Source organism: Nanorana parkeri, unplaced genomic scaffold, assembly GCF_000935625.1.
Source record: "Nanorana parkeri isolate BGI_ZX_2015 unplaced genomic scaffold, ASM93562v1 scaffold623, whole genome shotgun sequence".
NCBI classification, from domain to species: domain Eukaryota; kingdom Metazoa; phylum Chordata; class Amphibia; order Anura; family Dicroglossidae; genus Nanorana; species Nanorana parkeri.
This window is the reverse complement of record NW_017306891.1, coordinates 955,177-971,234: the sequence shown is the minus strand read 5'-3', so window position 1 is coordinate 971,234 and position 16,058 is coordinate 955,177. Positions and strand designations below refer to the sequence as shown.

Genomic DNA, 16,058 nt, shown 5'->3' with positions numbered 1-16,058 from the left:
GAGCGCGCTATCCTGCATGCTAAAACTGAGCACTTTAGCATGCAGGCTTCCTCCATGCTGTGCAAATGGTCCCATGAAGCCTCTGCTCTTTGCCGTTCCGGCTGGCAGTCATTTTGTACAAAGCAAGACTAGTAGTTCTGCATTCTAAACAAAAAGAGCGAGTACCTTTCAACAACCCGGAGTGTCAGAGAGAAGAGCCCACATTCATATTCTAAAGTTATTCACCTTAGAAAAGAGGCGATTAAGAGAGGACCTTATTGCAGTTTTAAAAATCATCAATGAGGACCCCAATATTAGGCACAAACTGTTCAATCCGAAAACTATTGAGAACCCAGGGACACAACAAGAGGTTAGAAGAGAGAGGGTTGAATCTTAGAAGTCATAGGAGTTATTTCACTGTGAGAATAGTGAAAAGTATGGAATTCCCCCCCCACAGGCGGTGGTATCTGCTGATAACATTGTATTGGATGAGTTTCTTCTTTCGCAGAATCTACAGGGATATTGGAAGTGTTAACACACACACACAACCCTGGTCTTTATTCAACCTTACATACTATGTTAAGAGGTGAGCACTGTAAGCTTGTTGTGGAAGGTTTTGGTTTCACAGCCTTGTTCTAAGGTGCTGAATAACAGCCCGATACATAGAATGGCCCATTTGTTTCATAGGATTAAACAAAGATTTAATGCACTCCCTTACAATCATTCTGTTAAATGCAGTGTTATACAGGTCATGGTGATTCTAGCACAGTACAGGTGCCTTTTGGAAAAGAAGCTGAAAGACAATGTATGCAGAATAGCTATTATTGAAAGTCTATATCTAATTTTTTTCCCCACAAACAGAATGGAGATACAGTACTGATTGGTGCGGTTCGAGGAGGCCATGTTGAAATTGTGCGGGCTCTACTGAATAAGTATGCCGATATCGACATCAGAGGACAGGTAAACGTCTTCATTTTCAAAGGTCCAGAGTGTGATGGTGGAGTGATTGAATTTAATCAGAGATATGTATGAGTTATTGAGGTTATGAGTCTGCAGTGAGATTTTTGGTAAGCTTGCGCTTCTTTATCAATTGTTTTTTCCTCTTTTAAAATTCCAATGTTTTCTCAATCAAAGCTATTTTTCTTTTTATTTCATAAATTTTTTTGCAATAAATGCTGAAGTTCAGATTTTATATTTTTTCTAGGATAATAAAACTGCCTTGTATTGGGCTGTTGAGAAAGGCAATGCCACCATGGTGCGGGATATTCTACAATGCAACCCTGACACTGAAATCTGCACAAAGGTAATATGTTTACATTGTTTCCTTTTGAGAGGTGAAGAGCCTTTTTTTCTATAAAGGACTTTTAGTGTCTGCTTTCCTGTAATTATGGCGCTTCTTTTGTTTTTAATTTTTTTAAAAAGTTTGAACTTGGTAAAGTCACATACTGTCATCTAAAGGGGCATTTGGCTTATGTTATTATAGATGATAAGCAATCCCTGTTGCTAGGTGTTGGAAAGGCGTATTTACCAGGTGCAACATAGGAAGGACAAGGTTAGGTTAGCCTTCAATATCGAGGCTTTTCTAGTAAACTTAAAGAATCATTTTAAAATGCATTGGCTGCAAGTTCTCTATTGATCTATACCAAGCAGCTTTGCTAATATAAGATGGAGATGAAAGCCAGTGCAGGGATTGACAGAGGGGGGATGCAGACACTGAGCGGTTGGTATGGTGGATGAGTCTAGCAGCAGCATTCATGATAGACTGAAGGGGGAGGAGCCTGTGTAGAGGTCGGCCAAGGAGGAGGGAGTTGCAATAGTCAAGACGAGAGATAACAAGTGAGTGGATGAGTAATTTTGCGGTGTCTTTGGTGAGGAAGGGGCGTATTTTGGAGATGTTACGAAGGTGAAGGCGGCAGGATCTGGATAGTGATTGGATGTGGGGAAGAAAGGTGAGGTTCGAGTCAAGGATGACACCCAGCACCTTGGCATGGGGGGAGGGTTGGATAGTTGTGTTAACAATCTCGAGGGAAAAGGTGGGGGGAAGGTGCACGGGCAGGAGGAAATATCATGAGCTCAGTTTTTGAAAGATTGCGTTTTAATAAGTGTTGCGACCCACCCAACTTTTAGTCTGAATGACACCTGACATCATCCACCCCCTTCCTGTGACCCCAGACTGTTGTAGAAAAAAACCCTGGCTAGCCTGGACTTGCCTTGTTCTGTCTCCATAGATCTGTGTTCACAGACTGAATGTTTGTGCTTGTTAATTAAGGTAAGTATAATAAAAGTTATTAAAAAAGGATAAGTATGTGAGCAGGGAGGTAAGGGGGCTTTGTAGGTTTTCTTTCTTTTCTTTTTTGCCTTAAGTGGAGCTTGTATGTAGTCGGATAACTATTTCCTGTTTTGTCCCTTATGTTATACAGGATGGAGAAACCCCACTGATTAAAGCCACAAAGATGAGAAACATTGAAGTCGTGGAGCTTTTACTGGATAAGGGAGCCAAGGTTTCTGCAATTGATAAGGTAAGAGAAACGCCAGTCCTGCCCACAGTTAGCTAAACATTTAGGTGTAGTATATACCATATATGTGCTTCAAACTGAAGACTCCTGTGACCATTTCTAAACCTCCTGAGCCCTGACTCCTAGAGCAAGAATGCTTCAGTAATCCAGTAAAGTATTAAATGCTGCCTGATGCTGCAGGTCTACCTTTAATAATAATTATTATTATACAGGATTTATATAGCGCCAACAGTTTGCACAGCGCTTTACAATATAAGGAAGACATTACAATCACAATGCAAGACAAGATGGTAAGGAGGGCCCTGCCCCTGAGGGCTTACAATGTAAAAGTGAGGGGCAATTAATTAAAGTGTATGTATAGGCAAAACTTAACCACTGTCCCTGATACGGAAAGTGATGGGAAATCTAAAATCTTACTGTCCGTCACCCAACCTGGTGGTGAGAGGTTATTTGGTTATTTTTCTCAATTATGTACCCCAGTTCTGGTGACAGTTGTATAAGAGGAGCGTTCCCCTCATCTTGTTAAGATTTCCCTTCTTATAGTTGTGTCTCCAGAACTGGAAGTGAGGTAGAATTGCCCTAACAGGAGACTGACTGCAAGAAATAACTTTATGGTTTTTAACACTTCCCTACTCTTATCTCAAACCAAAAAAAAGGTTTTGGCTATACATGCACCGTTACCATTTCCTCAAGGGTGTAGTGTATGTGCAAGTAACAAGGGACAGCCATCTTTGCTCATAGCTCTTCTGAGCTGATGCACCACAGCAGGAAGGTAGCAGTGTTTTAGAATAAAGCATGTTTTGGACCATGTACTACACATTAACTGCATACCTTCAATACATTGCCTTCGAATGGTCATTCCGCCTCCAATATTTTGGTTAGAAATGTGCCCTTAGCTGTAGTTACCCGAGTGTAACCTGTAACTTTTGTGCAGTGCACATAACTGGGTATTATCATTCTCTAGTGAAGTGTTGTAGGAAGTTCTTTAAAGCCCGAGTGCACTTTCCTCAGAAATTTGATAGTTCAACTCGGGGGCAAAAAATACTCACTGAGCCAATCTTTTTGTTCCTGCTGCTAAATAATCTGCATCAGTTGTTGTAAAGTCTGCGGCTGAGTAAAAGGCTGCAGAGGGGACCCTTGCTCTCCGTGTGAGGGCAGCGATACCTTGGTCATGGTCCAGCACGTCCCCTGGTTACTACAGCTAAAGCTAGGCAATTGGCAAAGCTCACCCTCCCTGCTGATTGTGAGTCACCAAGGGTATGTCCACAGAGGACAGATTGCTGCTTTCACACACAGACTTTTGTAACCGCCTGCTCCGCCACTGACTTTACAGCTACTGGGGAGCATTTAGCAGCCAAAACAAAAAGTAAGCTTTACTGGGTATGTTTTTTTCCCCCCCTCCAGCTCTCCTGAGTTGAACTGTTGGACTGCTGGTACAGTTGGGTTTCAGTGTACAACTGTTTTCAGAAACAAATGAGGGATACCATTACTGCCCCCTTGAAACAGTTTATTTGTTACAGGTATTTTTATAGTGACGTCAATTTGCTTTACATACTATATATTCACATCAGTCTCTGCCCTCAAGAAAGTTTACAATCTAAGGCCCCTACTTGGCATGCGCACACACATACAAGGGCCAATTTAGACAGAAGCCAATTAACATCCCAGCATGCCTTTGGGGTGTGGGAGGAAACCGTAGTACCCAGAGGAAACCCACACACGCACAGTGAGAACATACAAATGCCATACAGGTAGTGTCTTGGCTGGGATTTGAGCCCGAATGCCCCAGTGCTCTCTAGAGATGAGCCTGGGCTTGGTGCAAACCTAGCCACCCAAGCTCACTGCTTCCCCAACCCACAGCCCCCACTCCCAATCAATGGCGGCAGTTGCAACGGGGGCATTTCCCGCCCATTTGTGATGTGTAGCTGCACGGCAGAGAATGCACCTCCTATGGAATTGATTGAACAGGGAGGAGGGATGGCAGTCAAAGTTTTGAGTGGGCTTGAATGAACTCTGATGAAATGGGTTCACACCAAGCCCAGGATCATCTCTACTGCACCTATCTTAAGTGTACCTACAGGTTGCCTTTAATTGCCAGGTAAGTGTTCAAGTGGAAGACTGCATGTTATACACTGACGAAACCTCTTTTATTAAGATTTCGTTTTTCGGCAGTGTATTGGTTCAGGTTATTGAGCCGTAGATGTGTTAATGTGCAAAGATAACATGCCATTTATTTATAGAATAATGCTTTATTGAGGAGTTGGAATAATAAAGATAAAGAGAAATTTGCATCAGGATCAGAACACATATAGAAATACATAACAATATGATATCAATAAACATTAGTCTCTAGTGTTGCATCCTATATAAAAGGCTGAGGACCCATGTGTTGTTGGTGCTATTTTTAGAGTCCTGTTAGAGATTACTGGGGCTTTTTTTTAACAAACAAGTTTTTGTTTTTTTTTTCCTTCAGAAAGGGGACACTCCTCTGCATATCGCTATCAGAGGCAGAAGCCGGAAACTTGCAGAATTGCTGCTGAGGAACCCAAAAGATGGCAGATTACTGTACAGGCCAAATAAAGCCGGAGAGACGCCATATAACATAGACTGCACCCACCAGAAGAGCATTCTCACTCAGATATTCGGAGCCAGTACGTATGCTTGTTTTCATTCATTTTATTAATGTTGTAGTATACAATACCTCTGTATACTTGAGACTGGCCTGACACCTCCATGCTACATGCAATCCTTTTAAAAGCAAAATCCTATTAGTGCTGCAGTTGTGTGATACCGAGGCTACATTGTGTTAATACTAATGAGTCTTTTAATGGCTGTTTAAACTGTATACAGTCACTTGGAGTGTTCAGTAAACACTTAACTTTTTTACAATGCTTAAATGAGAAGTGTTAAGTGGCAAAGGAATGATACAGAAGGTTTAGTTGAGTTCCATTGAATATTTAGATATGATCCGTATCTGAAGCAGTTGCTCATAGCAACAAATCTGCTTCTCTTAAGTTTGTTCAGTTAAGCTTTGAAAATGAAACATAGAAGCTGATTGGTTGCCATTGGCAACTGCTCCAAATTCTGTCTGCTGCAATTTTTGTGCATTCCCCCATTGTGTTCAATTGCTGGCATGACCTGCGGCTGCTGAATACCCGAACAGTGACCTGTATCTGATTCTTTGGCCAACAAATCTCGGCCTGTCTACTTCTATTTCGTTGTTTGAAGAATCAACTTCTGCCGAGCTGTGTGGTGCAGACAGGGCCTCCCACAGCTCAAATGTTGGCAAATTTAACATAAATTGGCTGAAATTTAAGCAGTGTATGGCCAGCTTAATGGTTTAAAAGGAATTTATAGTATTACTTTACCTCCATGAGTGAAATGTGTGCTTTATTTTAGGCTGTTTGTTGCATCCATCCATGTTTATTTTGTCTTTTGTTTGATACAGGGCACCTTTCTCCTACTGAGACTGATGGTGATATGCTGGGGTATGATCTCTACAGCAGTGCCCTGGCTGACATCCTCAGTGAGCCCACCATGCAGCCTCCCATCTGTGTTGGACTGTACGCTCAATGGGGAAGTGGAAAGTCATTTTTGCTTAAAAAGCTTGAAGGTAATGTACCTGCTAGGAGATGTGGGTTCAGCTCTACTGCAGCTTCGGCTTAACAACTAGGGGAGCATGTTATGTTGATCAAGAAAATTACTGATTCTTTTTGTTAGCAATACTGAGTTGTGGACCTCTGTGGACCCTTATTTTTAAAATTACCACAAAGGCACCTTTAGATTTGTTTAGTGATTGCAATCCGCAAATAATTGCAGGCTTTTTTTTTCTTTGTATACTTCAATTTTCTTCTTCCTATTCTTCTCATGGTGTCCATTTTCACTAAGGGCAGATGAATCCATCTCCCTTTACTTCTAGGAACTCTGGGTCTGTCCCCTGGAACATGTGACGGTGCACATCATCCAAGGGGGGAAAAATGCCCCCCCCCCCCCCTGAGATCTAATGAGATTTTGCAGTTTATGGATGAGATTTCCCAGGAAGGCACTGGTGATGTAGCCTTCATAGGATATATCTTGAGGCCCGGGCTACATCACCTGTGCCAGTAAATGTAAGATGATTTCATAGCTGCATGCTGATGTACAGAGCTTAAAATTATTTAGGGTGTCTCACCAGTCAGTCAAAAATGTCCCCAGTCAGCATGACTGGACTATAGCCCTGCAATTAATGTTAAAATTTTTTAGGGATACATACAGCTTTCTTTCGGAGGTACATAATCACCACTGGGGGGGTTTATTTTTTACTCTATATGGAAAAAAGTACTGTAAATTTTGAAAAAAAATAATGTTTTCCCTAAGTTATGTTATAAAACATTTATTCTTACCCATATTTTTGGTAAAATATAAAAGATGGGGTCTTGCAGGTAAATAGACACCAAACATGTCAAGCCTTAAATTTGCATGCACCTGCCAAAAATTACCATTCCCGAAATTGGCCATAGGCAATGCTTTAAAAGCTTTTACCGCTCATCGATTTAGTGTTAACAGTGATTAATGGCCCTAAAATTATTGCTCTCACTGCGACGTTCGCGGTGATATGTAACATGTGCGGCGCAATAGGCGCAATCGTCTTCGCATGTTTGCGCCCACCAATATGTGGTGGGCGGAAGACTTTAAAAAAAAATATTGTGTTTTTAAACATTTTTTTTTTAATTGTTTTTTAACTTCGTTAATTTTCTCATTTCTCCTTTTTTTTTTTTTTTACACTTAACTTTATTGCTATCACATGTGGGGCTAAGAAGCTCCCTATATGATAGCCAGTTTACATGACAGGTCCTCTTTATGGAGACATCAGGGGTCTCCAAGACCCCTAATGTCACCTAGGCACCCCAGAGAAGCAGGTGAAGCAGAGATCTGCTTCACCAGCTTCTCCCCAACTTCAGAAGCTGGAGAGCGATAGCAGAATGCGGAAGTGATGTAATATACATCACTTCCTGCATTCGGGGACTGGAGAGGAGATCAGAGGGCGATCGTGGACCGATCTCCCTTTGATCACCTGTCACAGAGCAGCCGTGCTGGTCCCGGGCACAGCGGATCTCGGGACCGGCAACGGCAGTGACAGGTGCTGCTGATACAAGCGATCGAGCGTCTCTAGAGACGCCCGATTTGCTTGAATGTTAAGCTCCCGGCCGGCCGTTTAATTACAACGGCCGGACGGGAAGCTACTTGTCAGGCTCCGCCGTCCTCTCGTCACATACGAGAGGACAAGCGGATTTTTCAAGCCCTGCTGATGTACTTATTTTGAAGGGAGTTAAGAACTTAAGGCAATCCTTGCACCCCTGGTAGCCCCTGTGACAACACAGGCAGGTCCTTGACCCCTTAGCAGATTGCACTGTCCTGTCATCCCTGTGCATTGCCTTCCTGTAAGCATGTTCACATTTTTTACCTAAAAGCATTACATAAACGTAAGAGTGCTAATGAAGTGAACACTAATACAGGTTTAGGAACTTATATTAGTCCTTTTGTTAGAAATGAATGGAATTTATTTGAATAAGTACATGGCTGTATTAGGTTTTGCTTCATTCATAGCAGTTTGGAATTTCTTTACATTGTGTGTCATGCAATTGTGTAAGTAAGGAGTTACGATATGTTTTTTTAATGGATGATAGTCCTATATATTTTTGCTTCTTGTCTTAGATGAAATGAAGACATTTGCCGGGCAGCAGATTGAGCCCCTCTTCCAGTTCTCTTGGCTCATCGTCTTCCTCATTTTGATGCTGTGCAGCACTGTTGGATTGCTCCTGTCGTTCAGTGTGGATGCCAAGCTGGGGATATCCGTGTCACTCAGCCTGCTGGCTGTCCTCTATATATTCTTCAGTAAGTTTCTAAACTGCTTCTTGTTACTCATTTACTGTTTCTGTCGTCCTTGTGTCCCTGACTGCCCCTCACACATGCCGATGATTAAATTGTAACTTCGGTGAATTGCCACGTTTTCAGTGTGTCATAGTTAAGCAAATCTTTATCAGGATTAGAACTCTGCTCCCATGATGTAGTAGGTGTCACTACTTCTTGGTGATCTGTCCATTGTGCAATCGGCCTGACCTAGTAGAGGTGTTAGGATAGATTTCTTAAGAGTTTCAATTACTGCTCTGCATATTGGCTGTTGCATGGAAAGTAGAGAAAGTGTTACGTTTTATTTAGTGATTTCAGCAATATTAGGCCCATAATGGCACAGTTATGTTTTACCTGCTCGGTTCCTTGTAGTGCATTGAGAACCCTTATGTGCCTTCCATATTTGCTCACATACTTCCTTCAAAGCAGCTGACTCGATAGGACTGCTGACCTGCGACCGTATATATGGTTTCCGGACATTTTCCCAGGCATCCCTCTTATGTTCATCTCCTATGGTCCAGTTCCATACTAATCTGAATTTGTTTTCTGTGTTGATGAGGAGTCAGATATCCGACTTATGGAGTCTTTTTACATATGATTAGGGGCAGTGTATAAAACCAAAAAAACAAGTCCATGTTGCTTTGTCGGCCTAGCCATTCTGCCCTCCCTCTCTTGCGATCCTGTCTTTGACATGCTTTGTTCTCAGTGCAAAGAGAAAGTATAACCATTAAGGTTATTGTAAGAAGTAGGGATGCACCGATACCGATACTAGTACTCGTACTCGCCCAAATGCTCCAATGCCTGGCCCGAAACTTCCTGTATCAGGAAGCCGGGCAGCGTATAATGACGCGCTGCCCAGCTTCCTGATTGGTTGGGAAGCTGGCCAATCGGGGTGCCGTGTAATGACGAAGCGCCCGGCATTCTGATTGGCCAGGAAGCTGGCTTCATGCTCCCTCGTCATCTCATGACGAGGGAGCATGGAGCCGGCCTCCTGGCCAATCAGAAAGCAGGGCGTCGCGTCATTACATGGCACACGGCTTCCTGATTGGCCGGCCAGATGGCTCCGGCTGGGTACCAGAGGAAGGCCGCGTTCTGGCTGGAGAGGGTGGCAGGCTGGACATACCAAGGTAAGAGGGGACAGACTTTCTTGTTAAACGGGAAGCCGGGTGGTGAGTCTTTACACGCTGCCCGGCTAATCAGGATGCCAGGTGGCGAGTCATTACATGCCACCTGGCTTCCTAAATGGGACTTCTGTTACTCGGTAATTGGTATCGGCGAGTACTGAAAAAAAATTATCGATACTCTGTACCTAAATACCGGTATCGGTGCATCCCTAATAAGAAGGGACTGAAGAAATTGAAAAACTGATTGTTTGAACAGATTGCTTAGAACAGAAGGTAACAGGTTTCATTCCATGACATAGCCTAACATTAAGAGGATTATTCCTAATTTTAAGACAGTGGGCGAAGCCATGCATATCATTTATTTGCATCCCATTGGCCAAATGCACACCCAGAATTGCTGGTGTATAGTGCAAATATTACCTAGTATTATAGAGCCATTTATTCCAAACTGCATACACAGCACTGACATTAATTTGTATGTAGTCCTTTTCCTAATAAGTCCTGATTTTCTGTTAATTAGGAGTTTATCTTTAATAGAATGTGTAGCACTCTAAGAAATGTACGTATCTAACTATATCTTGTATCTCTTTCCAGCTGCGGTGTATTTTGGCGGGCGACGGGAAGGAGAGAATTGGACCTGGGCCTGGGTGTTAAGTACCAGACTTGCACGACATATTGGTTATCTGGAACTACTGCTGAAACTGATGTTTGTGAATCCTCCAGAGCTCCCAGAGCAGACCACCAAGGCTTTACCTGTTAGGTGAGTTGATGTTCTTATAGGAGCCATCAAACATCCACTTTATTCTAACTAAAGCTAAATGCTTGCATTGAAAATGACAAATATTTACCTTGATTTTAACATGTATCTCTGCACCACGTATGCACGCATTAAAACGCACCGATGAAATGCATATATGGCAGCTGTATACCTGCCAAAGGATTAAAGTGACACTAAACTCAGGCGTTAAATTTTTCCCCATGGTCCCTGTGTGTGTTGAAAAGCAGCCACCACTCCAAGCTCATTCCTGTGATGGGCTGAAATCTTACATTTTAATTTACTAAATTGTATTGAGCTTGAAGCGGTGACTACTTTACACCACACACAGGGACCATGGGGAACAAAAGTAGTCAACCTCCAGAAGGAAGGACAGTGTCAGCACCAATTCAGAGATGATTTGAGGATCTACAGCCGAGTGATACACAAATAAGATACATTTCTGTTAATAGTTGGGGGACTTGAATGCATTTTTAAAATACAACTCCTGAGTTTAGTGTCACTTTAACATTTTTCTCCCATGCAATGATTACACATTAAAGGGTCTTTTCACACCAGCAAGCCTCGCTGAATGCATGGCTGCTGGTGTGCGTTGAGAGGTACTGTGCTGATGAGCCAATGCTGGTGCATTACACTGCTTATCCTCCTTTTTTTCTTTTCTTTTCTTCTTGTGAGTGATATTTCATGAAGTTCTATCGGGCACAGCACGGTGTGCTGTGTTTGTATCGTGTTGCACCATGCCGTTTTGAAAAACAGGGCTGCCACGCGTTGGTGTGAACTGAGCCTATTCAAAGGAAGGCAGTTTGGCTTGTCTGTGCTGGAAAAAGCAGCTTCTGCAGCCCCAGCACATCTGGAGTAAACTGGCCTTTTTACAGGACTATATCATGTCCTGTTGCTTTGAACAACGTTGTTACAACTTGAGCATCTGTTAGTCTAAAACCAAAAACGTGCCCTGGTTGCATCTTTTGTGCCATCATCTTTTATGAATACGTAGTCGCTGTTTCCCTGATTTAGGATAGATATAAGTTGCCACGTGGGCAGACAAGTCAGTGTTGCTGCACACAGCAGTACAAATCTAGTGTTCACTGAAACCTAATGCACATTTCTTACCAACCTCTAAAGCTGGCCATACACCTAGAGATTATCTGCAGATTTTCTGTGGTCAGATGGAAAAAGTGCAACAGATTCCTCCATCTACGCTACACTGCATGGATGGAGGAATCTCCCGCTGGGCCAAGCTTCAGTATCTTGCTGGCTCTAAAAATACCTGAACAATCTGATATGATGCAGGCATTGTTCAGGTATTTTGAGAGCCAGCGGGGCCAACTAGAAAGATACTGATACTGAAGCTTGGCCCAGCGGGAGATTCCTCCATCCATGCAGTGTAGCGTAGATGGAGGAATCTGTTGCACTTTTTCCATCTCACTATAGAAAATCTGCAGATAATCTCTAGGTGTATAGCCAGCTTTAGTCTCCTGGGTGGTGCTCCCAAATTCTCACCAGTATTCTGCTATGGTGTTGGGGTGTTTAATTTTTTTTTAAGTAACAATTTCATATAGAAGTATTAAGTACAGTTCACATGAAGAGTCATTTTTGCATTTCAGCTATGGGCCTATCTATTCAGTGGTAATTATTTGACTTCTGATACAGAAGTGAGACATACCTGCAGCATTTTTGTGCCCGATGGATTGAGCTGTAGACTGTGTGTAATCTCCATTACGGTAGAGAATAGAGAGTACCTCTGCACTCCTTACAGCGTTCCCGGCCCAAATGGTAGTATTGGTGCTTGCAGTGACGATCACGGATGGCACCGTGCACATCAACAGTAGAGAACAGGAATCACCAGCACTCAATAAGTATTTTTCCCGAAAACGACTTATTGAGTGCTGGTGATTCCTGTTCTCTACTGGTAATCTCCATTACAGTTTTCATACCAGTGTGTATTTTCATCTGTTTCTTCAGGTTCCTTTTTACGGATTATAATAGGCTCTCTAGTGTTGGTGGCGAGACCTCCATGGCAGAAATGATCGCCACTCTCTCCGATGCATGTGAGAGAGAGTTTGGTTTTCTAGCAACTCGACTTTTTAGGGTCTTCAAGACCGAAGAAACCCAAGGTAATTATTCTATTATGACACATTTACTGGCAATAAGGATTGTTTGTGTGAAAAAGCTCATCCTGATGTCACAAAAATACATGTGTTTTAAAAACTATGTGGTTAAAGTGGACCTGTTAGTTACTTTACATGTCTGTGTGAACACATTCCTGCTAGGTCACACTATACACCATACATTTTAGTATCAAATTAGAACGTTTTTGAAAAATTATAAGTTTCATTCAAGTGACTTTCCTAGGGTGCAATGATGCCATCAGTCTGCTGCGGGCAGGAGGAAGCATTCTTTCACTCTCCATTCGCAGTAACTTTGTAACGAGTCACATATTTTAAAACGGGCAATTGTAGTGAAGCTACTGAACAACGTTCTGTTCTGCAGCACTTTTGGCCACCAATAGTGAAGACCATGGTATTTGTTATAGCATTCACATGCAATAGCATTCATGGGAAAATTGGAGGGATAATAGGAGGGCATAATACATACTTCACGCTTATATGTTCTATAATTTGCTCCCGATTCTTTTCCAGTGACATCACACCCCCAGCACACAAACTTGTCTTTCTCCAGTGATGTCCTACCTCCAGCACACACACTGCTCTTTCCCCTATATCCCTCCTGCAGCACACACATGGTGCTTTCCCCATGTATATAGGTTAAAGTGACACTAACCTCAGGAGTTAAATCTTAAAAATGCATTCAGTTACCATAACTATTTACAAAAATGTATCTTATTTGTGCATCATTCCGCTGTAGATCATCAAATCCTCACTGAATTGGTGCTGACTCTGTCCTTCCTTCTGGAGTGTGCCTTCTTTTGTTCCCCATGGTCCCTGTGTGTGTTGTAAAGTAGTCATCGCTCCAAGCTCGCTGCCGTGATGGACTACAATCTCATGTTTAGTTTACTAATTTGTTTTGAGATTGTAGTCCATCACAGGAGTGAGGATGGGGCGTTGGCTACTTTACAACACACACAGGGACCATGGGGAGCAAAAGTCGCCCCCCTCCAGAAGGAAGGACAGTGTCAGAACCAATTCAGAGATGATTTGAGGGTCTACAGCCGAGTGATACGCAAATACGTTTTTTGTGAATAGTTAAGGGACTTGAATGTATTTTTAAGATTTATCTCCTACGTTTAGTGTAATTTTAACCCCTCAGCACCCAGTACCTGCCTCATTTAGGGTATCGCCACTCATCCAATATATGTGCTGCACCTATTCTTGTGTCTGTGTGCATTAATCTCCCGCATGCAAGTACCCAATGCATGTATATTTACCACACAACAGCCATTCTCCAGCACATGTGTAAGAACTCCTCCATGCCCAGACATAATGTTCAGTGTGATAATCCCTCACATTTATTCAGTGTGCTACACCAAATATCAGTCCTTATCTCCACTGACTAGTCTATTTGGAAGCTCGGCTCCACTATGCCTTTTCCTTGTTCAAACAGTCCCTGGCAACAAAGCCTTACCCCATCGCCTACATCCCCAGCACTACCTCTGTTGTTCCTGGACTCCATGACAACAGTTTGCGAAATCAGGGCTGGTGCACACCTGGGCGATCTGTGATCACGCGACAATCGTGCACCATGACGCGCGGTCACGAAGTAGCCCACCACAGACAATCGTGCTGTGGGTGCTATTATTTACTAATGGCACCCCAGTTGTTTCCCACCACGATTCCGCCCCGTGCATCGGAACACAATCGCAGCTAAAACAGCCACGTGTCGTGTATTGCAAAAAAAAGGTACACGCACCTTTTTTTCTGCATTTGGCGTGCGGATGTACCCCATTGAAATCAATGGGGCTGCGTTGTAATCGCTGTCTGCAATTGTGCATGCCTGCGCGATCCCGGGGCGCCTGTCCCGGATGGCTCAGGTCTGCACAGGGCCTAAATGGAAACCGTACAGTTACAATACAATAAGACGAGAGCTTTGAGCCCCTGCTCGTGAGAGCTTACAATCTAAAAGTATTATATTCCCAACCGTTTGCTAGTATATTATAATAGCATATTCCCTGTATGCTTGTATATCTGTTGGATTTATAACTTTCATACATCGTCCAGTTGTTAAAAGACAAGACCACTTTCTCTACTAACAATTATCCAGTCTATGGGCACCTTAACAAGCAAATGCCATCACTAGCCTGCACCTGCAATAAAATAACGTTTGAATGAGGTTCTCTGAATGGTACTTGTTCATCTCGGTTGCTGTTGTGTTGATCTTGTTGATGGGTGTTGGTTGCCAGCTATGTTGTGTCCATATATACACCTCCTGTGCCCCTTCTCCCAGTTTGGAAGTAGAATGTATAGAGTGAATTCTTGCACTTGTCTGATCTCTAAATGCCAGGCCCCTGGGTATTGTATAGAATGTCTGTGAGTTTCTTTGCCTTTCAAAACACAGTTTGTTAATGACCCTTCCTATGTTTCAGGGAAGAAGAAATGGAAGAAGACCTGTTGCCTTCCATCCTTTGTCATTTTCATCTTCATCATGACTTGCATCTTCACTGGAGTTATTTTATTGGCAATCTTCAAAGTGGATGCCAAAAACATGACGGTGAATGCTATTTTGATAGCCGTGGCTTGTGTTGTTGGCCTGGTGCTGGTTCTGAATTGTCTCACATGGTGGCAAGTGATGGACTCCATATTGAACTCACAGAGAAAACGCCTTCATAGTGCGGCCTCCAGACTACACAGGCTGAAGAGTGAGGGCTTCATGAAGGTACTGCCATTACCAATCTTTAGTATACCATTTGTTTTGCTATTTAGGTCACATGGTCTATAGCACCATTACATAAAACTGAACTTGGTGGCTGAGGGTCAGAAACATGTGGTTCTGCGATGTCCAATTTCAATTGTGTAGTTGGCTTCTGGTGTTAATGTAATCATTTTATAATGAATTCAGCTGAGAATCTTCAATGTTTCTGTTAATAATGTCCTGGAACACTCACTTTTACTTGCATAGCAGCGACCTCAGGTCCCCGTGCAGAGTTTGTATGAACTTCCGGTCAGGTGGTGGGGGTGTGTGCACTTTTATTACTTTCTTCACCCTCTGATCCCCTTCTTCGGGATTATATGTCCCATGATTCATAGCCCATCACTCATGCGTGTTGCACATAAGCCACTGTACACAATGCTCCCATGCTGCCTATGCCTGGCGGCGCAGGGAGCGTCAATACAGCACCAACAGGTGGCTCCATTGGACCCCTTATGCGAGGGAGCCAACCTTACACAGGAAAGCGAGGCCAGCGCTGTGCTACCTCATTATTTAAGAGGAAAGAAGAATTTGTGCACATTGAGAAGCATCACAGAAGGTATTCACATCCCCCGTAGAAATAGTAAAAAATAATGTAAGCTTTAATTATTAATATGTTTACCCTTGTGTGATATGGGCATATTCTGGGCAGGGTCTTGGGTTCTTCAAGGTTTGTAACTAGTGTATGGATGAGGAAAAAGAGCAGGAAAGCAGCTGGTTGAGAGTCTACACTACTCCAGATATTGCTCTTGAGTGACTGTTGTAATGATATCATACCCTGTTGACAATGCCGACTGATTACAGCTGCAAGAATTATGCTGAACTATACTTTAGAACAAAGGGTAGGCAATCTCAGCACAGCAGATGTGGTGAAACTACAAATTCCATCCTACATCTGCCTCTGGAAGTCAT

The 16,058-nt window shown here is 42.9% G+C and overlaps 1 protein-coding gene across 1 annotated transcript in view; it reads left to right on the top strand.

Annotated features, from left to right (window-relative positions):
• Positions 1 to 16,058, top strand: part of KIDINS220 (kinase D-interacting substrate 220kDa) — a gene marked incomplete at its 5' end in the record, with an annotated part of 107,722 nt that overhangs the window by 10,456 nt on the left and 81,208 nt on the right. Inside the window, 9 exons of the mRNA XM_018563019.1 lie at positions 841 to 939; positions 1,184 to 1,282; positions 2,400 to 2,498; positions 4,969 to 5,146; positions 5,944 to 6,108; positions 8,190 to 8,369; positions 10,103 to 10,268; positions 12,246 to 12,397; positions 14,824 to 15,113. Coding sequence (XP_018418521.1) covers positions 841 to 939; positions 1,184 to 1,282; positions 2,400 to 2,498; positions 4,969 to 5,146; positions 5,944 to 6,108; positions 8,190 to 8,369; positions 10,103 to 10,268; positions 12,246 to 12,397; positions 14,824 to 15,113 — 1,428 coding nt within the window. The remainder of the gene's footprint in view (positions 1 to 840; positions 940 to 1,183; positions 1,283 to 2,399; positions 2,499 to 4,968; positions 5,147 to 5,943; positions 6,109 to 8,189; positions 8,370 to 10,102; positions 10,269 to 12,245; positions 12,398 to 14,823; positions 15,114 to 16,058) is intronic.